Source organism: Crocodylus siamensis, chromosome 2 (assembly GCF_052110815.1).
Source record: "Crocodylus siamensis isolate JL-2025a chromosome 2, ASM5211081v1, whole genome shotgun sequence".
Taxonomy (NCBI): domain Eukaryota; kingdom Metazoa; phylum Chordata; order Crocodylia; family Crocodylidae; genus Crocodylus; species Crocodylus siamensis.
This window is the reverse complement of record NC_143396.1, coordinates 286,679,249-286,705,718: the sequence shown is the minus strand read 5'-3', so window position 1 is coordinate 286,705,718 and position 26,470 is coordinate 286,679,249. Positions and strand designations below refer to the sequence as shown.

The window sequence follows — 26,470 nt, the reverse complement described above, 5'->3', positions numbered from 1 at the left end:
CCTGATTGGGAGTGCTACACTTGTGGCTGCCTACCACTACAAATTACTGTGCAGGAAAATAACCAACATGGAGTGTTTCTGTGGTTGATGCTGTTCTCAAAGAATGGATGGCTTAACTCGGTTCACTGATGTAAAACTCCATATTCCAGAGCCTTCCAATGCCACAACACTTACCGGTATATAATATTAACGTACCATCTTCAAAGGAAAGGTGTTGAAGCTCTGATCCAGTGCTTCTAGACTCCAGGCACCCTTTGGAAAGTGCCAGCCTTTAGTTTTCAGTTTTGTGCATGTAGAAAAAACACTAGAGCAATTCTTCTGTCACAAAGAATTCATAAAGACCACAGCTGGTCTAGTGGGACTCCTACCTGAAATCTCTAGGTTTATGCTGTACCCGTGTTTGCACACCTTAGTGTTAACACTGCACAGCACCCTGCAGCCCCCTTGCAAAAACCAATACACCCCAAGGTACTGTGGCAGCCTAACTGAGAATCACTGTTTGAAATGGGTAATACAACAAAGTAATCATCATAACCGTTTTCATAATATCAGTCACTTTTCCAGCCTCTTAACTTTTCTGCTTTTTTCACCTCAGACAATTTGCCTGTTGTTATATTAGCATGAAGTCTGTAATGCTATTACAATTTGTGCAAAAACTGCTGGAGATGAACTGGACACTGGCTTGTAAAGCTGGTGCCTACTTGCACCAATGCTCGCAGTGCAGTCTGTTAAACATGTAGTAATAGGCTGTGGTCAACCCACATAATTGAATACAATTAGCTGTGTGCTGCACATATGCAGATGATTTTCACATAATACTAGTGGCTTCCATTTTCTGGAGCACTTGCTGGTGGCTGGTGAGAACTGGCAGGTTGTGAGCTAGCTTTCCAATTTGTTTCCAGATGTCTACAAATGTTTTTCATAAAAAAAAAAAAGTATCAAGCTATAAATTCACTTATGGCAAAGGAGAAACTAGCTCAGCAGCTTTGTAAGTAGGACCTCTCTTAGAAGACAGTCCTTGCAGAAACTTGTGTTGTTTCCTTTAGTGAGAAAAGGGAACTAAGCACAGAGAGGAGCAGATTAGAGACCAAGGGGCAGAGAGAAAAGGGCAAACATTTCAGGGTACAAAACGAGGAGGAACAGAGAGGCAAAATTAGTAAGTTATTCCGTAAGAGGACAAAGCACATTTCATCATAAGAAACCCATGTTCCTAAATCCTTCTAGACCACATAGATAGCTGCTACCCCTTCCCCAGCAATATGCAAGCATAAGTGGGGTGGAGGCAGTCCAAGCAACACTGAAACTCAGTTTGCCCCATGGGAAGAATGAAAATCACTGTTTTGTCCCCAAAATGCTGGCAGGAGAAGAACTGAACACATCCAACCTTTTTTAAACAACTTTTTTCCTGGGGTTGAAGACAATTTCCATTACCTAGCTAGAAAGCTTCTGGTGATCATTTCTATGTCCCGAACATCTCATTCTATAATCCACCTGCCATCCCAGAGGTGAGCAAGACATGGGCTTCACCCATTTTAAGTAACTCAAAATTTCTCTCTTAAAAAAGTTACTTTTCTGAAAGTTGAATAAGAAATCAGAGTCTGAAGCAGATTTAATGTTCCATGTGTAGGGCTGACTGTGAATGTTAGAAGATCACATCATGGGTTTACAACAGGAACCTCCTTAATACTTCCAAGATCTCTTATAAATATTTGTACCCTTTAAACTCTGTTTAACAAGCACATGGCTTGCATAATCTGCTAATATAACTACATGATTGCCTAAAGGGATTAACTGAAAGGTATGCCTCTTCTCCTTGCATCAGCAAATTCAGCAGCAGGCTGGCCTCTGTTCAGTCTTTGCTGATACGAGAAAAGACTTAAAGGTCAGTGATGCACACCGAATGATCAGTGTTGTGTAATATTAAGACTGAAGACACTGAAGTACAAATAATTTCCACATGAAACTGATCTGATTTAAATTCACTTTAGAGAAAAAAGGCAATTACTTACATCTTGGTGAATAATAGCTAACAGCTCCACCATAATTGCTTAAGTTGGGGGGGGGGGGGCAGGGGGTGACTTACCAAGTAACTACTGGCAAATGGCAGCAGTGGTATTTCAGTTTTATCTAATACAGACCACTATATGAATAATTTGAACAAGTCACTTGAGACATGTTAAGTGGCCCAAAAGTGTTTTCAAAGATACTAGTACTACTATGAAGGAACTGACTGCCAAATCTATACCAGGAAGGGCCTAGGAATAGTTAAATGAAAGCAGTAACTCTGGAATAAAAAGTAGAGAAAGTTCTTCTAAAAAGGTTTCAAGCTTCCCCTGTTGTTGTCGTCAAGGAATAATGCAAGATAAAAACACATTTTATAAAAAGTACAATTTTCACAAATGCTACCCTGAGAAAACTAATCCTCTTGGAGCCAACACCGGGTTTCCTTTTTACTTATGTGGTCTTCCCATCAGCAGAATCACATAGACCAGAGATAGGCAACCTTTTCTGCCTGCTGGCCAGGATGATCACCCAAGGTCAGAGGCAGGTGGGCTGGCGTTTATCCCTGTGGTAGCATGGGGTGCATGCTGCCACTGGTACTCCACCCTGCGGCAGCATGGGGAGCACACTCACTGCCAAAACCTCACGTTTCTGAGCCGGGTCCGATCCAGCCTGCAGGCCATACTGCTGCCAACCCCTAACACACGAGAGTCTTTCAGAAACTAACAGCAAAATGGCTGCCCACGTGGCATGCCTTGTAGCAAAGTGGGAACTATGCAGCAGCAGGGAACACTGACGGTGGCATTGTTGAATGCACCCATGGTTTATGACTGTAGAGAAGTGATGCGGCTCAGAAAATGATCGCCGCACAAAAATGGGGTTTTATTGCAGTATTGCTGTTACTTTCTGAAACACCCCTCGTAGATTGTTTTTAGTAAAATGGCAAGATTCAGGTTGCTAATTTACAAAACCTTTCTTGCCCTCATATGTGTACATTTCTGTAAAAATACTTCTTCCAGACTTCCCTTATTATATAGCAGCTGGTAGCACACTACAATTAAGGATGATATTTACAGCCATATATTTTAAACAAGTGCTAAAATTAAACTCAATTGTATATATAAAATGATCAGAATAAAAAAATACATATAAATAGTTGTATGTACACTTTGGTGACCAACTCTGTGGTTTGCTGTACTATAATGAGCTGTAACCTGCCTACTCATGCAAGTCACCTGTCAGACTAGTAAAAAAGAAAAGGAAAAAAAAAAAATCAGAATGTACCATAAGGAGTTAATGGCCAGAATTATGTCTCTTCTGTGAATTGGAAATCAGGGCATCTTGAAGCAGTGGCTTCTTGTCCTGACAGCAACAAAGGAGATGGTATTTTGAAAAACAGGTTGCCTGCTGTAGAATTTGCCTCTGGCTAGCACCGTTTCTGTGCAAATCAGTCCTTATTGGTTCAGCACAGCCATCCAGTGCCACTTCGAGAGCAGGATCTTCATACTTCTAGTGTAAAATGCAGCATTGCTTTTTGCTTCCCCACATGCAGCACAAAGTCTAAAACAAAGGCACATGCAGAGGTTCTGATGAATAGACGGGATAGCCGAGGGGTGGGTCGGCCGCCTGCACAGTCAGGTTCCTCAGGAGGACCGGGTGCGCTTGTATGCTGTAGCGTTCCTCATCATCGTTGGTAGCGTACAGCAGCTCCCAGGAAAGGTTTGCCCATTGACCTCGGACAGCATCACCATTTAACTTTCCCACCTGCACTAGCAGCTCCTGAAGGGTGAGCACTCTCCCAGTGTAAACTCCCTTAAAAAAGTAAAACCATACTTAGGAATGCTTGGCACATGTTCTAGTCAGCGTTAACACAGAAATTTCTGGTATGAAGTGAAAAACAGAGCTTGCATGCTGAGCACTGAGCCGTAACACTGACTCCTTGGAAATTTTCAATGACAACACAGGAAACAGAGGAGACTGTATAAAAGTAGCAAGGGTCAGGTTTTCAATTTGGCAATGCTTTGATCCCAAAATGTCACATATACTAAACAGTGGGAACGGATCACTGGAAAATGAAAGGGGTATAGGACTCTAGACTACACTGCTGCATATTATCTGCGCAGAGGAAGGCTTATTATTAACAAGACTCAAGTCCTAGCTGCTCTGTCCTTGTACAGAGGAATATCACAGCAGAGTCAGCAAATACTGCTGCATCTGCTGAACAGCTGCCTGGCAATTTCAAAGAATAGGCACACAGGAGTCAGTCGAGCACTAACTAATTCTTTGAGTGCAAAGCTCTCGTATCTTGTAAGGCAGGCAGACTAAGAAATAAGCAGAGGAAAAAATACTTTAATCCTGCTCATCAGCAAAATTTTCCTCTTACCATGTTAGGATCATGCCCCAAGGAAAAGAGATATGGCTTTTCTTTTAAAATTGCTTGTTGCCACTCAATATCAGATACCAAACCAATGTACCAGTCATTTTCATATTCTTCTAGATAGTTAACCAGCTCTTTGAAGCTCTCTACTGGACCCAAGCTTGCTTGGTCAACCATGAGTTTAAATGTATATCTGAAAGACACACAAACACACATACACTGCAGAACATGATTTAAAATACAAAGCCACTCAAGCCATTTAAAAGGTTGTTACATTGTTTCAATTACATCAAACATATGAACTAGTTATTGATAATGGGAGCTAAAATATTTAATTTCAATATCAGTACAGATTTGTATATACTATTTGGACACTAAATAAGGTCGCTCTTTCACTTAATAAAGCTGATTCAAAATTGTACATTACAAAGATGCAAGTATACTCTTAAGCATAAATGCTCATTTTTGCAGGTGTGCTTGTGTTATACTCCGAGTTAGTTCTTACCTGAATGCTTTCAGTGCAAGCTGGAACAGCTCTGGTTTTCCAGTCAGCCAATCCAAGCCAACAGACCAAGGGATACCCCCAGTGTAGGCTCTAAATACATGACTAGGAGCAGGAACTGTACTGTCTAGTCCAAACAAACCAAAACAACATGACAATACACCATGGATATACAAGTCTTTCAAAGTTTTGTCTTTAGCAAGGTCTTCAAGTAAACTGGCAGGCTTTTCTTCCAAATGAAAAAAATCCAGTTGACTCAAAATGAAATGGTACCACTCTTCTGGAAACCTCTGCCTCATCTCATTGAGTTTGGAAGCAGGGATGGGTGCTGTTCTCCATTCTTCAGGTATGCTTAGCAGCTCCGAATAGGAGCAGCTAAATTCAAGTGACGGTAGTCTTAACACTTCCTGCTTTTTTCCTTTATCTAGAGCAGGAAGTCCAAGTACAATGGGTCTGTATAGTTTATCTTCAAGTGGTGTCTTTTGTAGAGCACCATCTCTGCTTTGCATTTCTACAGTTGATCCTGGAATAGACAAATGCATTCTTGGTGCAGTTGCTGCTGGTCCCATTTCTTTTCTCTCTCTCATTCTCCCAGTGGGCTCAAGATCAAAAAGATCACTATCATCAGTCCAGTCCTCAATTGTCTCTACACTAAAGCTATCTTCATCCCTTACAGACCTGGGTCTTTCCACTGTATTGTTAAATGCTTGTTTGTTTATTGGAAATGATTCATCTGTGTCCTTGTCTGCTTTGTCCAGCTTCTCACATGTTTTCGATTTATTATAGAAATACTGGACAAGCACCCACACAAGCACTTTAACAAAATCATCTTTCAGCTGCTTTAAGTTTTCATGAGAATCAATTATTCCAGACAAGACATTTTTGGCATCAGAATACAGCCTCACAGGCAGAGCTGTGCAAGGGGTTAAAATGTTTCCAAAATGATGATTGAGAGAGAGAGTCTTTGCATGCTCCTCATGCTCAAAGGCCATTGCAAAAATGTCATCAACTCTGTGAGCTTCTGCAGTGTGACAGGAGGTTTCTTGCAACTCTAGCCCCTACAGCACAAGTGGAAACAATTCAGCTTTACTCTGCATATGAACAAGCCTTTAAAAACTAACAGGCCTTTTTTTCTTGCAACAACTATTTCCAGCAAATGAAACTATGCCCAGTATTTCCAATATTTCTGGAACTAACAGAGCAATCACTTACAATTTTAATAGCACTCAGGATCTTATTTGATGGACTGACTAACAGTACTTCATGCAATACTACCACTTCTGAACTTGCTTTAGAGCCATTTGGTTCCATCTGCCACAATCTTCAGTCCTCACAGATACCCACTTTAAGTTTTAAAGTCTTATACCACAAGCCAATTCAAAATATATAGCACTTCTGTGCTTGTAGAAACTGGATGCGTCTACACAAAACGCTTAATGCGTAGTAGACCGACTGACTGCATTACAGCATCACAGCAAAGACCATGCTATTAAGCTAATGTGCAGTAGTATTAGTCTACTGAGTATTAACCGTTCAAAACAAAGCATGCGATCAAACTAACGCACAGCAGAGCAGCCTACTAAGCATTTATATAGTACTTCCTCTTGCAAGTACTAAATTTAATACACAGTAGGCACTGCACATTAATGAATGTGTAGATGTGCCCACTATTTCTTGATTTGCAGGTTCTGGTACAATTTGTCTATGCCCTTCAGATGGTTTTAAAGATTATGTTATGGTCTTAATATTGAGAAAAACCCTTTTACTTACAAAATTAAACCAGATCAGGTAATATAACCAGTACAGAGTCTTAGTCTTATAGAATGTAAGTACTTTTGCTTGTTCTGTTGGGAGGAAATAACAGAAAAGGATTTGCATGTTTCCAAAGCAAAGTTTTCAGTAAATATTCACCTTAATATTAACACAACAGTATGTGAAGCCTCTTTCTATCACCAATATCCATATCAGTCTGTCCTGAAAACGGCACAAGTAGTGTGATCCAGGTAAAAAGAGACCTAAAAACAGCAGAAAAAGAACCTTAAATTTTTACTGCAGCGTTTTGTTGATTACTTTTTTTCTTCTAAACAAAAGAAAGGAAGCCACTATGGAGACACTTCCAGCATGAAATCAACTGAACTGGTCTAATAACTTCTATCTTAAAATAACTCATTGAACAGCAATCTGAACTACTTAATTTTAAACAATTCATGGAAAAAAATCAGAGAACTTCCAAAAAGATAAGAGGATTAAATTTAGGAACACATTTTTCAAACAAGGTAAAAGATGATCCAAGGGACTATACACTTGTTAGCTTAATACCTATCTGCTCCACATAAAATAATACAATAGTTATTTTGAGCTTTACCAACAAAATTTAGAGGGTTGTACAAATCAACATGGAAGTTAATCTTATTAAACAAACCTGCTGTCTTTTTCTGACTTTTTTTTTTTTTTTTTTTTTTTTTTTTTTACAGGCCTGGTTGATAAAAACAACTATGCTAATGCAGCATACTTGGACTGCTGCAAGGCATATGACTTAGTACCGTGTAATACTTGGATTTAAAAGCTTGTGTTATGTGAAATGAACAAGGCACATATTAGACTAAAACCTGGCCTACTGACAGATCTTAAAATGTGTTGGCTAATAGGGAAATATCAATGACCAGGGCTGCTTCTACTCTAATTCAAAAACAATGTATTATTTTTAACAATAAACGATACAAAAATCTTTAAAAATCTTTGCTGGTAAATTTTGCAGGGGACACAAAAATTGATGAGGTATCAAATAATAAAGGGGGGCAGCATTACACATGTAAGTTATTGGAAAAAAATTCATAAAGCAGCAAAGATAAAAACCAGGGCTCTCTGCTTTCAAGGAGAATGCTCTCATTGCTGGGCATCCTCTCCCTTTGGTCCCACGAGTCCCTTATTCTTGGAGGTGGAAAGTGAACCCGCCACCCCCCCAGCCTAGCGTGCAGTCTGGTGGTCAGGGCGTTCTCCTGGGAGGCAGTAGTTATGGATCTGAACTCCCTCGCAAGGGCACAGAACCAAGGCTCTCCTCTTCCTGGGCAGTTGCCCTAACAACCACCTTACAGGGAAGACAGTCACAAACACTTGTGTTTTAATACAAAGGGACGTGTCAGTAATCCACCCCAAAAGAGAAAACATAGGCACTTAAATCCAGGAGAGGACTTTGGACTGTGAATCCTGATCTCACATAAACACCTAACCTGGGGCTGCAGACTTTACATCTGGAGGGGAATTTCTTCTTTTTGACACGTCCTTTTGGCTACACCACCCCCACCCCAGCTCTGTCCCATTCAACATGCTGAATGCTGTGAACCCCATTCATAGATACCTAAATCTCCCCACTGCATTGCACAGGAATCTTAGGCTCCAACCTGGGCCAGCTAATTCCACTCCAGGGAGTAAAAGCAAAAAATGATAATAGTCAGTCCCACTACACTGAAGCCCCTTTGTGGATTGGAGTCGAAATGCTTAAAGGATCCTCTCTCATCATTTTCCTGTCATAATTTCCATATACCAAGTGACTTTAGAATATGCAAAATAAAATTATAAAACCAAAAAAAAGGACTTCTGGCTCATAGATGCCATATCGGCCCTCCCAGCCAAATAGTTCATAGCATATATGTTAAGGGACAAGTTAAGAGTAATTGAAAAGGCCACAGTACATGCACTATCAGGTCCTAAATTACCAAACTTACACTTGGGAACCAAGAATTTTTAAAGCATATCAACTGTCGCTACTTGCTCAGCTAAAAGGCACCAAGCTTCATCAAGACAACTGCATTTTTATCTTTGCAGTTTTCTCAGTTCAATTTGGAAAAGCCTTATTGTTTATGGATTTCAATTTCTCTGCAGTGCTCATCATACTATTCAAGAACTGATTTATTACCGCCTCAGAAATACTCATTGATGATCCTATGCATTGTTATTCAAGGATCTCCAAATACTTTCAAATCTCAGTTTACCTGTGAGGCATAGTGGCTATCTGCAGAGACAATAAGGTCAGTTTTCAAGAGCATCCAGTTTTGGGTATCCAACTTGCCAGACTCACAGATTAGTTTCAGAGGTACAGAGCAACCATAACCCAAACGGAGTTTCCTGTTCCTCAGCATCACTTGGACAAGCCCTACCTGTCAAAGTGGATACCTTAAAATAATTGAGTATCAAATTTAAATGGGCTTTTAGAATTAGTGTAAGGGCCCAATTCAAACTGATCTTGTAGGCTCTTCCATTTAAGAGTTATTATTGAGGCCTTGTCCAGGAAGGTGACCCAAACTGGCATGGTTAAGCAACTCCCTACAGCAAACAGGAAAACTTAGGTAGCTCCCAGGTGGGTACTGAGTAGATGTGCTTACAGGTAGCTAATAGAAAATGCTGGACACTGGGGTCTGTTTGAATTCCTCCTCCTCCTTGGACCACAGGCATCTGACTCAGGGCAGCATGAGCTTTCTGTTTTTATAACCAAAGGCTATCTAACTGGTAACCAGGTGGCCAATCTGGCTTACTTCAGAGAAGGCACAGCAGTCCAAGGCTTTCAGCCAAAATGGAAGTGCCTAAAGAATCTATATGCTTAAGTGATTTGGTGGGCACAGAACGGGGTGATGAAGATTGCTTTTTGTGCCTTCGGTGCTTATATGGTTGATTAAGATTTGCCCCCTAAATAATTTGTCCACAGTCACATAACAAATTAAGGGCAATGCTAATACTCAGGAGTCCTTCCACATCAAACTTTCTGCTCTGGCCATTAGACCTCCCCGACTCACACAGAAGTACCCCATCAGTTTGCTCCTGCCCCCTTCTACTCAGAAGTAAAGGGGCAAAGCCAAATAAGTAACCAAACTGCTGTTCTTCTCTCAGCCTTAGGTTAAAGCCTACTATTATTTCACCAACACATCTAAAATCTTCCTAAATGTGGCAAAGTATGTATGCTACTAGCACATTGCTCATATGCATCATCTTTAACTTAAATGATGAATTTTGGTTTCATAGTGCAGCAAGATATAATTGTGAAAGCAAGCATTCAGTCATAGTCAACATTTAAAACAAGCTTTTATATTGCACCATGCTAATAAAGTGTACTTCCTTGCGAACATTTTGCATTTTTTTAATTGCGATTTTTGGTAACTGCCCAGCTGCTGTTATGAAAATGCTCTTACATGTTCTCTTATTGCCTGGCACAGTGGACTTAAAGTGAGGCTTCTCTTTTTTCCTGAGAAAACTTGCTAAAATTACTTTACTTCACACATCTTTGGCACTGATACTTAAGACACTGAATATAACTTGGCGAAAGTCTCTGCATCTCTTCTTCAATTGAGTGACTAAACCTTATATCTACTGCCTCTAAATCCCAAGACCTCTCCAACTCTGCCTCTTGACATAGGATGCCATCTAGGTTTCTTAGATAAACACTTATCCTTTACCAGTACGCTAAAACACACAATTATTCCCCAGGTTACCAATTCAGGCTCAACTGGTAGAGACTGCAGAGGGTCTTGCCATCTTCCTTGGATCTGTCAAACATATTTTAACAACCTTGCACTGGCTACCCCTGTCCCTCTGCCTTATCTGTTGCAGGTTAGGGTGTTTTGTTTTATGGTTGCATCAGGGTTGACTTTAGTTAACTAATAACTTAGAAAATGGCTTTGTATAGGATGGTTTAGAAAAGAATGATTCTGCCTCTGGTGGAGGGTTGGACTAGACAATCTGCAGAGGTCCCTTCCAGCCCTACTTTTCTATGATTCTGGTTACAAGCATGGTAAGTGTTTCTCAGAAAAATTCTTGCCATTTCAGAGATTGTTTTGTCTTCAAATGGGAAAACAAGACCTAGTAAATCTTTTTTTTCACCTCTGTACAATTAAAAAAGAAACAGAAGCAGCTTCTCATACATTTTAAGACACAAAAAGGATCATTATGAGGCTCTAGTCTAACCTCCTACATAAATATGGAATGCCAGCAAGTGGCTCCTGCCCATAACTTACAACTAAACTAGTACCTATTCTCTAGAAACCCATCTGGTGCACACAACTCATCTGGTGGTTACCTGCTAAGGAATAAGAGATGGGTCTTTACTGCAGAACAGCTAAGGGGTGGTAACTGCCCATGTACAGGCTCCTACACTATAACAGATGAAGGCTAAAAGGCTGTGTTACCACCGTTTTCTAGGTTTGTGAAATCCAGTCTAGGGGACAAATGGCAATGAAGGGCCTCAACACACTTACAAGATTTAGATGTCATCTCCCACAGGCAATTACCAGGGAGCAACTGATACACAGCAGAGCCCCAGCCCTTTTACTTCAGGAAGACTAGTTCTTATTCAATATATACAAATATCAAGAGCAATATTCTCTCACCACTACACTGGTCATTAAAATACAGCATTCTGTTAGGAGAATGCAATAAACACACACACACAAACACACTCACTCTCTCTCTCATTTTCAATAAGCCCTACAAAATACAGTGTTGAAATTTTAACCTAGGTAGCAAAGCAAGTTATTTAAATCAGATGCAACAATTCTCCAGTAAGACTGTATACATTAAAGTACTAAGTGATCTTATCTGCAAATTCTTTTACAACCTGCTTTGCTTATCTACCTACCTAAGCTACCAGCTGCTAGTGCAGATTGCAGTGCAGCAGCCAGACTTGGAACCATCTGCTTGTAGTACACGGTATCGGAACAAACAGATGCTGTCGCACCCACAGATCCTGGCCAGCTTCGGATTGGTCTGGGAAACCCGATCAAAAATATCGGAAGAGTGAAGAGAGGCAGCAAGGGGGAAGACAGCACCGCAGAAACAGCAATGAAGGCCAATACAACAGGGAAGAAAACAACGTTGAGCGTAATTAATGTGGTGGAGGATTTACGACGTTGCTTTTTTTCGGTCCACGATGTCAAGAGAACAGTTAATGCAAACTGCAGCTTTGAGATAAACTGAAGTAGTCGATCCCGAACAACACCAACCTGTTGATAGCAAAAATATTTTTCTATTATACATCTTGGCACATTCAGCATTGCTAGATATCTTTCAGCCTTACACAGAAAAATTCTATGGGTTAAGTGAAACTGTCATTTACTGTTGTGGTAAGAGCAGTTCTGCGTGTGCAGAACGCGTCTCCATTCCCACAAGTCCTGAGCCCCAATTTTAGAAAAAGCAGAAAAGAACAGACTAGGAAACAATAAAATAATAAAACAAGAACTACCTGCTTAGTTAAAAAAGAACGTTTACCAGTAAGAGTCTGATTCCTGTATCCAGGCTCCTGTTCCACCATACATCTGTATTAACCACCAGCATTTGTACTATTGACACCACCACTATGTCCAGCATGGCATTCTCTGTATTTTGCCAGACCTAGGACAGAGACTGATTACTTGTGGTACCAGGAATCTACCCTTTCTCCCGCTTCTTGACCTGGAGTATATTGTAAGTCCTTATTACTTTAGGGAAAAAATATCTTCTACATATTAAAAATATGTCAAATTACCATTCTAAAGATTCTTGTGAATCCAATGCAAACAGACACAGAATGAAGATTTTGTAGGGAACAGTCTAGTGAAATAAATGCTATCATAACAAATGGAGACACTGCAATGAAAAAGAGAGACGTCAATAATTTTCTTTGTAAAATTCCTACAAAAGCCTACAGTTTTATGAAGGGTACATTGCAGAATGGAAATCTTAGCTCGTCCCAATCAAGCCATTAGTAATCATCACAAAGTCCTTTCCCACCCTGCTCCTGAAACATTAAAATAAGATGGCATATTCTTATCCAGGGCCAAACCCTGCAAACTGAATATTCCAATTAACTTCAGAAAACAATCATGAATTAAGGTAAATACTTAAGATAAATGATGTGAAAAGTGCTTCTGGATCATGTCTCCAAAACTGTTGCATCTACAAAAACAAGCTCATTTTGGACTAAATACCATCTACTCTGAAGCAAGTGGAAAATCCATCATGTACTTCAGTAAAAGCAAGGCTGGACCTTGTATTAAAAGACTGCAAGGAACAAACATTTTAACTGATGTCCATTCTCTCAATTCAATTTTGTTTTGGTACTGTTTTATCAAAAATGAGAGCAAAGGTTTTAAAAAAGTGACCAGCAATTTTCAGGTGCCAAGCTTAAGACCCTCTAGGAAGTCCTACTGCTAGAAAGTACCGAGCACTCACATTCTAAAGACCCTTTTAAGGTGCCTTGTGCTGAGCACCCAAAAAACCACAAACACACAACATGCCACTGGTCACTTTCAAAAACCTTGGCATGTTACTTATAATTCTGAATGCACAACTGCACAAAAATCTTAATGCAAATTTTCAGCCACTTAATTCTTCTTAGAACGTATATTTTAACTCCCACACAGAGAAAATGTTACTATCATGTTAATCTCCCCTAATTATCTTGCAAAAAGCAGATAGTGGAATTCCTACCTAGTGTTAGTAAAATCCTCCTGACAACACCAACTTTCATAAGCCTTCTTTGCTTCTCCATGAACACAGTCACAGTCCTGATATCCTTTGGATAAAAGGGATTTCGGAAGACTCCAAACAAGTATACTCTCTGAATCTCTCTAAGAATCCACATAATTAGGAGTAATATGATCAGAAAGTAACTCACTATAGCTTGGGGACTGTCTTTGGAAAATGCTGTAAAACCAGCAAAGTGATGCAGCAGGCTAGCTTCTACGAGAGCAAATGTCAACACAGTCAAATAGAAAATGAATTCCCTTCGCCCAAACTGTATCCTAGGGCCACTGGATAGAGTCTTAGATTTGCTGGAAGCTAAATGGCTGCTTATAGTGTCCTTGAAGGAAAAAACAATCTCACTTAGGTTAAGACTCAGTATGAACCCAAATCCAGTCATGAAGAGGACCACACCAAAAGTGCTGGGAATGAAATACGATGCTATAGCTGTTCCAGCAGAAATGAGAAACATGACTAATAACCTGTGAAGGAGAAGAAAAAAAGATTTGCTTGAAAAGAAAAGGGTTAGAGATTATACTGTTACATTTATCATTATAGAAATAAAGTTTACTTTGTGTTACTCGACATGGGTGAACCTCCTAAGACAAACTCCAACACTTGTTCCATTCCCCACAGAAAAAGTGCATCAAGCAGAGGCAGAATTCCCAATGCCCATAAGAATGGCAGAAACAGAAATAAGATGTGCAAGATCTGGTTTGTCTGCTCTAGGACGGGTATGTTACCAGCAAACCTGGATGAAAGAAAAAAACATATCTGACTTCTACGAAAGGAAATATGAACAGATACTGTATGTATAGAGGCAAGTTTAAAATTTATGCACCCATATTCAACTGCCAGAATCTTCAGACTTTTGTTGATAAGCTAGATATTTAAAATGAACGCTTGGGATATTATCACACTATAAGCATCATAACATATATGACTTTTTATGCCAAAGATACAGAACTCCCAGAATACTGTGACAGTCCAAAATAAAGAATGCTTCAAAATTAGGAAATTTTATACCAAAATGGCAAGCACAAAACAAGGAGCCAAAGATTTTACTAAAGTCTTGTTTAAATGTAAAATGTAAAGACGTTATTTTAAACCAATGTAAGTTAAATCACTGCAACATTTTTCTTATATGCAAAGCCTCTTAAATTAATTTAAATGAGTAACTAAATTCTCCTTAAAAGTGAATTCAGATGTTGACTAAGTCACAATGTATTTTTGTACAGAAAAACTATAAAAGCCTTTTGTAAATATACAAACATACAAAAAACCTATAGATAAAAAACTGATATTAAGAAGTCTGCATAACTTAACTAACATACTAAGAAGCCTGTGGTAATTATCTTAAAAATCACATGCTAAAAGATTTTTAAAATATTTGGTTTGTTCCCTTTTTGCTGTGAAAACAGGCTTGGAAGTTTTGGCTTACAAATATCAGGAATCTCAGAAATCTAATCTTCCTTCATTTGGATGGAAAACCTGTTTAGGGTCTAGAAAGTATGTACTGTAAAAGGTATTACTTTAACTCAAGGAACAATGTGGTCTGAATCCTGAAGAAAAAATAATTAAGTGCAAAACTAGAAGAATAGTAGAATTAAGTTCTGTGTTTTTAATACACGTAATTTACTTAAAGAATGAGACGTAGCCTGCCAAATTGATATAACTGACACCTAACAAGGAGCACATGAAAAGGAACTAAAAAGTACATTTTTACCCTAAGACACTTTGCAAATACCTTGGCTGAGAGAGAGAGATCTTAAGAGGAGAATATAAATATATGTTCTATTTTCTAATCTAGACCACTACAAAAGCGTTTAGCAATCCAAGGCTAAATTTCATATGGATCATAACTCATGAGTTTCAGAGTTTCCAACTTCTGGACCTACTACAATTTATGCAAAGTCTCTTCTATGCAGCTTCATTTTGGTTTTGTTGAAACCCTTTTACATGGGTTAAATTAAAGAAGTGCTGAAGTACAATATTTGTATCCAGATCACAACTTTCTGGAATGTGCAGTGTTTAGACCTGTAGTTTCATGGCAGGTTCACTTCTCATTTAAAAGTAGCAAATTTGATATATATTTAGAAAAAATAAAATGAAGACATTTAAAATCCGTAATATATTGCTTGATAATAGATCCCTAAAAGAATAAGGATTCAAATACTTAAGGCTACTTTACTGGGTTTGTGATTGAAGATGACAACTTTAACTATGCAAGACAAAACTTTTGAATCTCTTAACTTCTCTTGAAAAGCTACACAATTCCAAAATTTCTGCATGCAAAGTAAAAACACGAGTTTCTACTGTAAGCATGCCAGGCTTTTTCCAGTTGGATAACATCTCTACAACTTTTTCAAGAGTTATTTCACAGCATCCACCAAGGTATCTGCATATGTTAATCAACATTAAATTACATAAACATTAACTTAGGTTTACCTGTATGCAACATCCACTGCAATAAAGACAAAAATATAGAAAGGTCTCATCAAAGCAGTAATTTCGTAAGTATCCAGTGCTTGGAAAGCAGCTGTCTCTGTAGCCGTATTTATGATTAATGAATATTCTCCTATACATATAGTCACCCATCCAAACACAAAGATCATAACAGTTCCTCCAACGTTATCATACAGCAAAGTTATTCTGTTTGGTAGCAAATACCAAGTGCCCAAACCACACATGACCCCAGCAACAAAGGAATGAAAAACGGTGTTCACTATATACTTCTTGCCTGGAATAATAAATTTTACTGTCTCTGAACCTAAACAGCTAGAAAATTCATACTCGTCTTCATCTGTTAGGGTATTTGGAACCTGCATTCTTTCTACTGTCACCGTTCTCTGTCTCGCATGCAGATTTGTCAACTGGAGAATAAGTGCTGTAACAAGCATCAGTCCTCCTGAAAGTGCTGCAGTGTAATAGTCTTTCATAATATCTAACTGGTACAAAAGTGTTCCTACTCCCCCCAAAACCCATGGTGTTAGGAAAAGAATAATCTGATTCACATATATGTAAGGAGGGGCACAATAGCCTAATTTAAATCGGGGACCTCCCAGGACAGTCTGTGGAAAGCGCTTCAAGAAGAACTCCTGCTTGTAATCATTTAGTAGTGGTACATCTGGACCCATTCTTATTATTCAGGAATCTTGGATGTGTTTCATTTTTCCTGTAGTGAAACAACGAAAGGAAAAAGAAAAAAAGAAAAAACCAATGTCACTAAATGCAACTCAAAACTTCACTATAAGATAAAATTGCTTTGCCCTTTTTTTATAGAGCCACAGAGTTCCACCAGGTTTTGCTAAACTGCATGACTATTAGCAAACTTTAAAATGGGAAAACATTATTGTATAGTTTATAATATATTTCTAAATAAAAAATATACTAATTTGCCCAACCAAAGGACAAGAGGCAGGACTTCTTAAACTAAGGACTGTAGTAGAAAACAGGACTGAGAACAAAAGAGCCTAGTAGCAGTCACTTTTTAAAAAACATATCTGGGGATAAAACTAGAATTCAATGAAAGAAGGATTTTAATCCTAATTGCCTTCTACCAGACATGTACTGTCAGCCTTATATTTGATTATTATCGCTACAAGTGTCGCAAGAAAAGAAGGCATTAATGCAATGGATTTGCCAAGCCTGTGTCCTCCTACTAGAATATTTAATACTTAAGTGCTTGAGTGAACAAGATACAGCTTATATTCATGGAGGGAATAATCACATAGTCTGCAAGTACGTACTGGGACACAGCACTGCATTAGAAACAATGGAGATGAGACTTATGCAGAATTTTTGCATCCATGTGACTGGCCAATAGTAGGCATTTTCTCCAATTGATATTTGCTTTCACATTCCTTTAAACTAATGCACAATGCTCTGTGATAAAATATAAAGTTGTAATATACTGTCCTTATAATGAGCTGTCACGATAGAAGAAAGAAATATAATTTTCCATAACTACTGTGATACCTGCATTTCTTGTAACCAAGGTGAAAAAAACAATTAAATGTGTAATGTGGAAACACTACCAACATACACATATTGGAGAGGGCTGTTCATTCCAATAAGGTCTACAGTTTGTAACTGTAATATAGATACACTTCCTAGTAAAATTTTCTAACAGCATATCTGAAAAAAAATCTGTTTGCATGCAAGACACTGGAATCATGTAAATAAAAAGGAATAGCATTTTTAAGTACTGCATATGCAATGATGCCAGATTTTAAAAAAACATACCCAAAAACTTTGTTGTACAAAAACTGCACTCAAGTGCATATAAAGAACCTGGTTTTAAAAGAAACAAATCAGGGGTGAAACTCAAAGACAAAATGCTGGCAGCTGTATTTTTGCTGGGTTTTTTATTGTTTGCTTAGCTTTAGTCTGTATTCTCTTTTCTAAATTTATATTTTTTCAAACGCACACATAATATTAATCAATAAAACATATTTAGACTACAAGTCCTGTGTAAACAACAGGCATATTTGAGTGAAACCCAAAATATGATTCTTCTACTTGGGTGCAATCCAAAGCAACAGTAGATATTATAAAGGCACCATAAAGCCATAAAAATATTTACATAAGAAATCAGAGACTTAAAATAACACATATGGGAACCAAGCAATCTTAAACATTTTTATCTGACCTCAAAATGGATATGTTAGGTCTGGACCCTCAAAAAAAGGTTGAGCATGTCCTAGCAACGGCACTACACAGAACACAGCTCTCCTGCATGACTGGCAGTTCCAGACTGGGATCTTGCCTGGTTACCAGGCTGGGCTGGATGGTAACAGTTTGTTATTGCCAGACAAGGTTTACATACATCTATGCATCTTAGATCCTATGACAACAGGGGTGATGTACATTTCTTAACCTCACAAAGTCTTTCAGTACAATTATACTTGTGAAATAGGAAAGGGAAAATACTATTCCTGTTTTACAGATGGGGAACTGAGGCACAGTGAGACTTTACCCAAGGTCACAGAGAAAAGCCACAGCAGGGGCAGAAATCTTGGTTTCACAAATTCTGCTCTAGTGCCCTAACTATGAAACCATCCTTGTTCTCTACAGATAGGAGACTGCGAACTATAATTTGAAGTTCTTGGAGCTGCTGATGGGATGGCTTTTGAAGGAAACCCCTAATTTTGATACAGGCAGTCCTCAGACTTACGACACAATTGGTTCCTGCAAACTGCATCTTAAGTCGAAAGGTAACTTGGAACCAATTTTCTCAAAAGAAACAATGTTATAAATGGGGGATTGGTTCCTGAACCAAGGCCCGATTACCCTATTTTCACCAAAAATGCCCCAGAATTTTGTACTTGATCAATTATAGATGAGTAATATAGCTGCATTAATGTATTTATACTGTAAATAGCAATCTTGTTGATTTGGAAGGATCCTTTCAGGTGACTTTGCTGGACTTTTTGAAGGGCTCTTGGCTGGAGTCTTCTCAGGAGTCTCGGCTGCAGGTTTTTCTGGAGTCTTGTCCTTAAAGAAAGTGTCCAAGGAAGTTTGGACAGATGTTCTCCAGGGGGATGAGTGATGCAGCGAACTTGTTCGCTGGTGTGGCATCACATCTGATCAAGCGTTGTAAGTCGAAACTGATGTCATAAAGTTGAAATTTATAAACGTTGTAAGTACAAAATGCTGTAAGCCGAGGACTGCCTGTATTTCAGAGCACAGTATGGAATGCGAACTGTATACTTCTCATTTACTGAAATTATGATGCCATAACATATGGCAGTGGTCTCCAAACTTTTTTGATTGTGCACCCCTATCAGTAGAAAATTTTTGAGCACGCACCCCCAATATATGCATATTTATTTCTTTGACATACGGACCGAGTGAGGGCGCCAGTGTAAATCCGTATATTAAATATTAGTAAAGCTTAATTTCTTTCTTATTTTTTTAGATAAAAAAAATAACTATAAATAGAAGTTCTAATATTTTCTTCCTGTACCCCAATAGATCGTCTTCCGCACCCCACTTTGGACAGCACTGACATATGGGATTATGAGTTATCACCATAATGAGTTAACATAGTAATTAACCATCTGCTAATACAAGCAGAACCAGAAAAATACAGGCCTCAAATTTCCAATGAAAACCATGTAGGTGTCTTTCTGCTCAAGCAAGTGCAGCAGACACCATCACATAAATACACCTGGCAGTGTGTTTGAACATAATTAGCTTCACAAAACACTACAGCAATCTGTTCTAATCAGCAAGGAAAACATTATTAGCTTTTCCTTCATGGATTAAGACTGAGTTACATCAAACACCAGTTTTCAATCTACGGACCACACACTCCAGGGCAGCAACACAAAGGACAAAACCCAGGATGAACTGGGCAAAAGCTGAGGGATAAAGCCATCGTGGTTGCTGTGATGCAAGGAGGGAGAGGCCTTCCAGAAGAGATTAGACAAACGACAAGTCTCAGCTTTAGGAAATGTTGCAAAACCTGTGCTTAAACCTTTCCACTGTAATGCTATACCTGTCACTCCCGCCCTTGACTAAAAGGCATCAAGAGGATTAACAAAACGACAGAAAAAAAAAAAGTGCCTCTCCCCTCCAGCCAGAATTGTTACCTCAGAAAGAAGGAAGAGGCATAGACTCTACTAAGCCCATAGGGATCTTAACTATTACTCTCAAGCTTCACGATCATGAAAGTCAATCAAGTCCAGCTCTACAGGGTGGTAACACCAGGCATGGCAGGGGTAGTTAAGCCCAAACACCAGCTGCTCTCAGTGACGCATCTACCGAAGCCAATAGGAGACCGCTGTTGCAGCACCTGTGACCGCACAGACCTACCTCTGCAGAAAGAAAACAGAGACAACCATGCTACAGACCAGTCGTTTTCAGCCTGGCTGGACTCAAGTCCCCCCGCTGCAACAGGGCCCCCTCCATCCCATCACACGTGTGAACTGACTGATGTCCCATTTCAAAGCTAGTCTCTGTAATACAGCGAGGCCAAAGTCCTTATTCCTGGTTCCCTATTCCCAGTTCTTTATCCCCAGCTCCAGCTATGCTACAGCGCTTCCCTCCTTGCAGAGGGGCCAGGCATGGAGAGCCTGCACCTTCCTTCTCTGCTCATCTCATCACCTCTTGGATAAGATCCAGGGCGCCCAGGGGTACCTGAACACCAGGATTTCTGAGCCTGGGATCTGCCTGTAGCATGCCAGCCTGGATACCAAGTCAGGGACCAGCTGAACTCCCAGGCCTACAGGTCTCCATGTATCAATGCGTCTTAGATACTATGATAACAAAAATGAGGCACATTTCTTAGGCCCTTGCAACACATGATGTATCTACTGCAATTGACAGGTGAATCGCACAATAAATGTAGACCAGTCACACATGCACTTAATGGGAGGATTGCGCAATAAATGTAGATCGGCCACATGTACGAAGCAATGAACATGCACTTAACAGGCAAATTGTACAATAAATGTAGATCGGCCACATGTGCCAAGCAGTGATCATGCACCTAATGAGTGAATCACACAATAAATGTAGACCGGCCACACGCGCCAAGCAAATATTATGTACTTAATGGGCGAATCGCGCAATAAACCTAGATGGGCCACACGCGCCAAGCAACAATCATGCACTTAACATTTATTGCACGATTCGCCGGTGAACCCCACGATTGCCGCTTCGCACGATTCGCCTGTGGAGCGGCCCCGCCCCAAGCACCGGACACGCGTTTACGGGCCAATCGCGCCATAAACGCAGACCGGCCGCGACGACCCCCTTGAGCAGGACGTGCTACCGACGCCGCCCGGGTCCCTTCACGGCGCCAAGGCCTTCCGCGTTGACACTCGTCACGTTTACCTCCAGGGAAGGGGCCAGCGGCCGCCGAGGGGGGCGGCGTCGCGGACGGTGGAGGGGTGCAGTCCCCTCAAGCCCCCTCCGCGTGGGCGTTGGGGCCCCTCCGGGAAGCGCGGCACTGCGGGCCCCGGGGCCGGGGCCGGGAGGGTGGCGCTACCCCCATTTTACACACGGGGCAACTGAGGCCGGTTCGTGCCGGGGCCCGACAACGACCTACCGGGGGCGCGAACCGCCCTCCCCCGCCGCCATCTTGCCCCCTGGCGGGAGCGGCGAGGCGCGGAGCTGCATGGCGGACCCGCCTCCCCGTGGGCGGGGCCCCGCACAAGATGGCGGCTGCTCTCTCAGGACGGGGCGCGGCCGTCGCGTCCGGTCCGCTCCGCTCCTCTCCCCTTGCGGGGGTACGGCCTCTACCCGCCCGAGGCCCCGCGCGTGTGAGAGGGTCCGCAAGCAGCCCCGACCTGCCGGCGACGGGGCCACGCGCGGAGAAATCCTCCGAGGACTTTGAGTCGGTGGAAGAAACAATACCGGCTTTGCCCCCGTGTCCCTAGGGCGAGCGCGTCGCCATTAGCGCTTCGTAACCCTTTCCTCACGGCGCCCCTCGAGCGTCGCTTCCGAGCGGACGGGCGACGGGCTCCTGCGCGGGCAGGGGTGTGCCGAGGGCCCATCCCGCCCCAGCAGCCAGGAACCGATGGAAGTGAGCCGGCCTCTCGTAGGGAAGCTCCTCCAGACCCGGGGTGGCCGTCGAGGAACCTCGAGAATAGGGGTGCCGTCGGAAGGACTGGTGTCCCCCCTGACAGGGTCGGTGGCTACTGCGGGTGTCCCTCTCCCCCCCAGATCCAGGAGGTGCCAGTCACTGGCGGGGGTAGTGCCTCTGTCCCCGCTGCCATGAACGTGGCAGGGTGGGGGACAGCGAGATCCCGTGGGTGGTGGTGGCCGGGCGGGCACCAGGGAGCAGGGAGTCCTGCAGGCGGCAGTGGGGCAGGGCGGTGCTGAGCAGGGAAAAATAGAGGATGTAAAGGTGTCCGGTTTCATATGGATAGAGGACAGAGGACCAGAAAACCAAACTGTCCATAAAATGGGGGACAAATGACCCCCCTCTCCACACTGATCATCCTGGTTGCCCTTTGCTAGTTCCTCCATCTCCTTTTTGAGAGCTGGGCTCCAGGTTTAAGGTGTGGATGCACCATGGATTTAGAAGGAGGCATGTTGTGATACTTCCCTTTGGGTTTATAATTCCCTTCTTAGTAATCCGGTGCCTCGCACCGGGCAGGGTCTGCTGGCTCGGACTCATTCAAGGGCAGTCAGCACTGGCAGGTGTGCTCTGCTTGGTGTCCCTCTCTGGAGCACTTGCTATCAACCTCTCACTTGTCCCTGTTATTAAGTTGTCCCAAGCAATTGGGGCGCACACCTGATAGCCCCTCTAACAACAGAGTGGAGCCATTGCCGTTCCTGTGCGGGCACGTGCCCGTGATCGTTCTATGTACCAAATAGGCCTGTGTCTCAGAGGCAGCCAGCAAATGCCAAAAGGCAGAGTGGCTGGTCGTAGCCAGGGTTTTCTCCCTGTTCTCATTGGCAGCTGCCAGCATTTAGGGCTTAAGAAGCTCTGGCTCCCATGCTCAATAGCTACTGATGCACCTTTTCTCCAAGAATGTCAGATCCCTTTTTAAACCTGGCTTCCACAACATCTGGCGGCCACGAGTTTCACACTTGAATGACATGCTGTATGAAAAAGGAACTTCCTTTTGTTCATTTTCAACTTACGACCTACTCATTTCATTGTATGACTCCTAGTTCTTGTGTTCTTAAGGGTGTGACTGAGAGCAGTCAGGGACTGGGACCTTGCAGCGCCAAGCACAAAGCACAGCACCAGCCCCACAGAGCGTACAGTGAGATCAGTGGTGGGTGCAGACCCGTGATTCTCAAGCAGGGGGTTGTGGCACGATCCTTTCATTGCCAAGTGTGAGAACTTGTTACACCAGAGAGCTGCTTGAGTCCAAAAAGGTTGAGAACCACTGGTATAGACACACACTCAGTGGTTGTTCCCAAAATACTTAAAAACTGGTTAGACCAGTGGTTCTCAACTGGGTAGAAGGCACAAAAACTAGCCGTGGTGCTGCAATGCTGGCATCGCCACAGCAGAGCGAAACTGCCCCATGCACCTCAGATTTCAGGAGGCACATGGAAGCCAAGTTGGATGTTCGTCTTGCATCCTGTGCTGAGGTTCACATAGGCAAATGTTCTAAGGCAGGGGTTTCCAAACGTGGTATGCAAGACATCTCTGGGGGGTACATGGGAGAAATTGTGAAATGGCAGATTTAATTTTCATTATTACTATATTATGATATAGGCATTTAAGTGGTTAAAATATAAAACGTGCTGATAGAGGTGTGCGGGCAGCTGGCAAATCTGGAAGGGAGTATGCAATAAGACAAGGTTTGGGAACCTCTGTTCTAAGGATCCTACCTCTTAGAAATTACTCTGCATTTTGGGTAAGGACCTCTAGGCAGGTTGACCACCTGTCAGGACTTTTAGGATTTGGAATTTTAGATTATACTATATTGTAAGACAGCTTAGTTCTGTTAACTTTATAATCAGTTATGGAGTATATCTAGATATATTTGTGTAATGCATTATCTATATTGCATTCTTATTAGTTTGCTTGCTATATTAATTTTTGCAGAAGTTGAATGACGTTTGCTGTATGATCACTTCATTGAAATTTTTCTCTGCTGGGTACAAAAGGATTGGTTTAACATTGTTCCTTGGAAGTTGGAGGGGGAAGAGGCTTGAGGGACAGGACACAATAGGGGCGGAGCAGATGACCTCCTGAGTTCCTAGCCCAACATTTCTGTGAAGCATGAGAAGAATGAGATACTCGTTGCCCTCATTATCCCTGTTGGCTACATAAAAATGCCTGTTGGTGCCCCCCTGCCTGCTCCCCTCGAGGCTGCCTGCGGCCGCCCCCTCACACCACACTCCCTCCACTGCCCACAGCTGGCAGGCACTCCCTGAGCAAGGAGGCAAGGCCACAGAGTGCTGCACAGGAAGCTGGCACAGGGAGTGCCCCCCACACGGTTGGGGGGGTGGGGGCAGCAGGCAGCGGGGTGTAGGCAGCGCCTGCTGAATGCATCACATGGCCTTGGGGTGGGGTGTGTCCCCCTTGCACGCTCCCTGCAGACATGCGCCATGCCCTTCCCGTGCCAGGAGCACCTGGTGTGCCTGGGTATGTGTGTGTGTGGTGTGTGGCTGAGTGAGTGGGTATGTGTGTGGCATGTGGCAGGGGAGTGTGGCTGGGTGTGTGTGTGCATGTGGCTAGGTGGGTGTGGCTGTGGTGTGTGGCTGTGTCAGTGCATGGGTGGCATGGGTCTGGGTGGGTGTGGTGTGTGGCATGTAGCTGGGTGGGTGTGGTGTGTGGCATGTAGCTGGGTGGGTGTGGTGTGTGGATGGGTGTGGCGTATGGCTGGATGGTGTATGTGGCTAGGTGAGTGGGTGTGTGTGGCTGGGTGTGTGTGGTGTGTGGCTTGGGTGTGTGTGTGCATGTGGAATGTGGCATGTGGCTGGGTGTGTGTGTGGGGATGTGTGGCATATGGGTTGGTGGCATGTAGCTGGGTGGGTGAGGGTGTGGCTGGGCATGTGGCGTTGCACACAACCGGATGCAGAGCGGCGGCAGCACAGGGCGGTAGGTGGTAGCGCTCCGTCCCTGCCACCCACCCATCATTCTTGACAGGCACTTTGCTAGTCCAGATATAAAAAGAGCCAACCAACTATAAAGTTAGTGCTTGAAAATGTGTAACAACTCTATAGCTGGTTTCTATCCAGCTTTAATTTGAACATGTAGCAGGGCCCTATCTCTTGGAAAATGGCTGTACAGACACCGGATTTTTTTATGGCTGCATAGCATAAACAGGACAAGAGCTGTTGTATTTAATTCTTAGAAAAAAAGTAGCATACTAAAGAACATCATTCTCCATTCATCTTTAAGAGTCCTTGTGTTCATCTCCTAAATTTATGTAAGGCACTTATCACTGTGGTATCCAATCACTAATTGAATTAGTGCATCAGTGCATGTGTGTCTATGTATGAAAACGCCTTAGGCCCAGATTATGAAGTGTGACATAGAAACAATTTAGGTGGGCTGACAAATCATAAATGTGTAAGTTGCTTTATACATAGATAGCTATACCAGTAAAAGATTTTCTTTATATTTAAAAATTTTGCATTTTACACTGCAGACTTTTTTAAAGTTCATTAGAATGATGGAAGAAGATTACTCAAAATTTTATTCTGCTACTGGCCTTTTATTTTAAAAGGTAACCATCATAGTCTGAATTTCTGAAGCATGTCAGAGAGTCTTGTACACAGACATGACAACTGTAACAATATTGTTGTCTGATTCTGCCTGTCTTTCATCTCCTAATTAGGAGTGTGGCATGTTTCTGTGAAAGGGCCATTTTCAAAACAGTGAACACCACCTAATTTTACAATAAAATTAACAAAGATAAAACTATTAAATAACTTTAACGCATAAGACTCATATAAGGAAATCAAAATAAATAGAAGGAACAAATACATATTATTTATGAGTTTGGGTCTACTCAAATGGAGGCAACTGGTAGATTTCATGGGCAGATTGTGGGGTCAGCCGCCATTTTCACGGGCTTATTGCAGTGGGCCCATACCCATGCTTCTGATTGAGTGAGGAGCCCAGTGACCCCTCTCCTTTGATTGGTTGCGAGGGCTGTCCATTAAATGGCTCTGTTCCTTGCTGTCAGTTGGTGGAGACAGGCAAGGCTGCAAAACAGCAGCAGCATGGTAAGGTTGGCCAACATTTTGTGTTCCCATAGGCGGATTATTGCATGGGCCCTTGGGGTCTGGGCCCAGGGGCCCCTGCCATTCAGGGACCCGTGGATGTCTGGGTTCCCTCAGGAAGTGGTGGGTTTTCCCTTGCGGGTGGGCAGCGTTCCAGCCTACAAGGGGTCCTGCTTGGGGCTGCTGGGAACAGGACAGGGTGCTTTTTGCATGCGCACGGCCGGAATGCAACCGGGCAGTGTGGAGAGTAGCTCTTTGCAGGTAGGTCTATGGAGCAGAAGGGGTATGGGGGCAGCAGCAGATTGAGGTCCCTAGGCCCCATGGCAGGTAGGGGCTGGGAGCGCTGCCCAGTCATGGAGGTGCATGGGACCCAGGGCTGGGGCAGGGAGCAGTACAAAGCCACACAGGGAGGCATGGGGTGGAGGGGCATGTGCCCCCCCATATTTGTGCACAAG

At 42.3% G+C, this 26,470-nt stretch overlaps 2 protein-coding genes across 5 annotated transcripts in view; one reads left to right on the top strand and one right to left on the bottom strand.

Moving 5' to 3' along the window:
- DHRS7 (dehydrogenase/reductase 7) overlaps positions 1–7,583 on the top strand; it is a 46,272-nt gene extending 38,689 nt beyond the window's left edge. The window contains exon 7 of the mRNA XM_090034308.1: positions 7,355–7,583. Within this exon, the coding sequence (XP_089890434.1) occupies positions 7,355–7,420 (66 nt within the window). The 3' untranslated portion in view covers positions 7,421–7,583. The remainder of the gene's footprint in view (positions 1–7,354) is intronic.
- Positions 1,592–21,548, bottom strand: PCNX4 (pecanex 4). Of its 4 annotated transcripts, none has more exons than XM_090034305.1 (11): positions 21,424–21,548; positions 15,816–16,542; positions 13,939–14,118; positions 13,335–13,849; positions 12,391–12,491; positions 12,135–12,257; positions 11,506–11,869; positions 6,792–6,895; positions 4,884–5,938; positions 4,385–4,571; positions 1,592–3,813 (listed from the first exon to the last, which is right to left on the bottom strand). In XM_090034305.1, exons 2-11 carry the CDS (start codon positions 16,502–16,504, stop codon positions 3,562–3,564), a joined length of 3,570 nt encoding a protein of 1,189 aa, XP_089890431.1. In that variant the 5' UTR covers positions 16,505–16,542; positions 21,424–21,548; the 3' UTR covers positions 1,592–3,561. The 4 variants fall into 4 exon arrangements, with proteins under 4 accessions (XP_089890431.1, XP_089890430.1, XP_089890432.1 ...); XM_090034304.1 differs by having other exon boundaries at positions 21,210–21,504; XM_090034306.1 differs by lacking the exon at positions 12,135–12,257 and having other exon boundaries at positions 21,210–21,504.
- Positions 21,549–26,470: the final 4,922 nt, after the last annotated feature.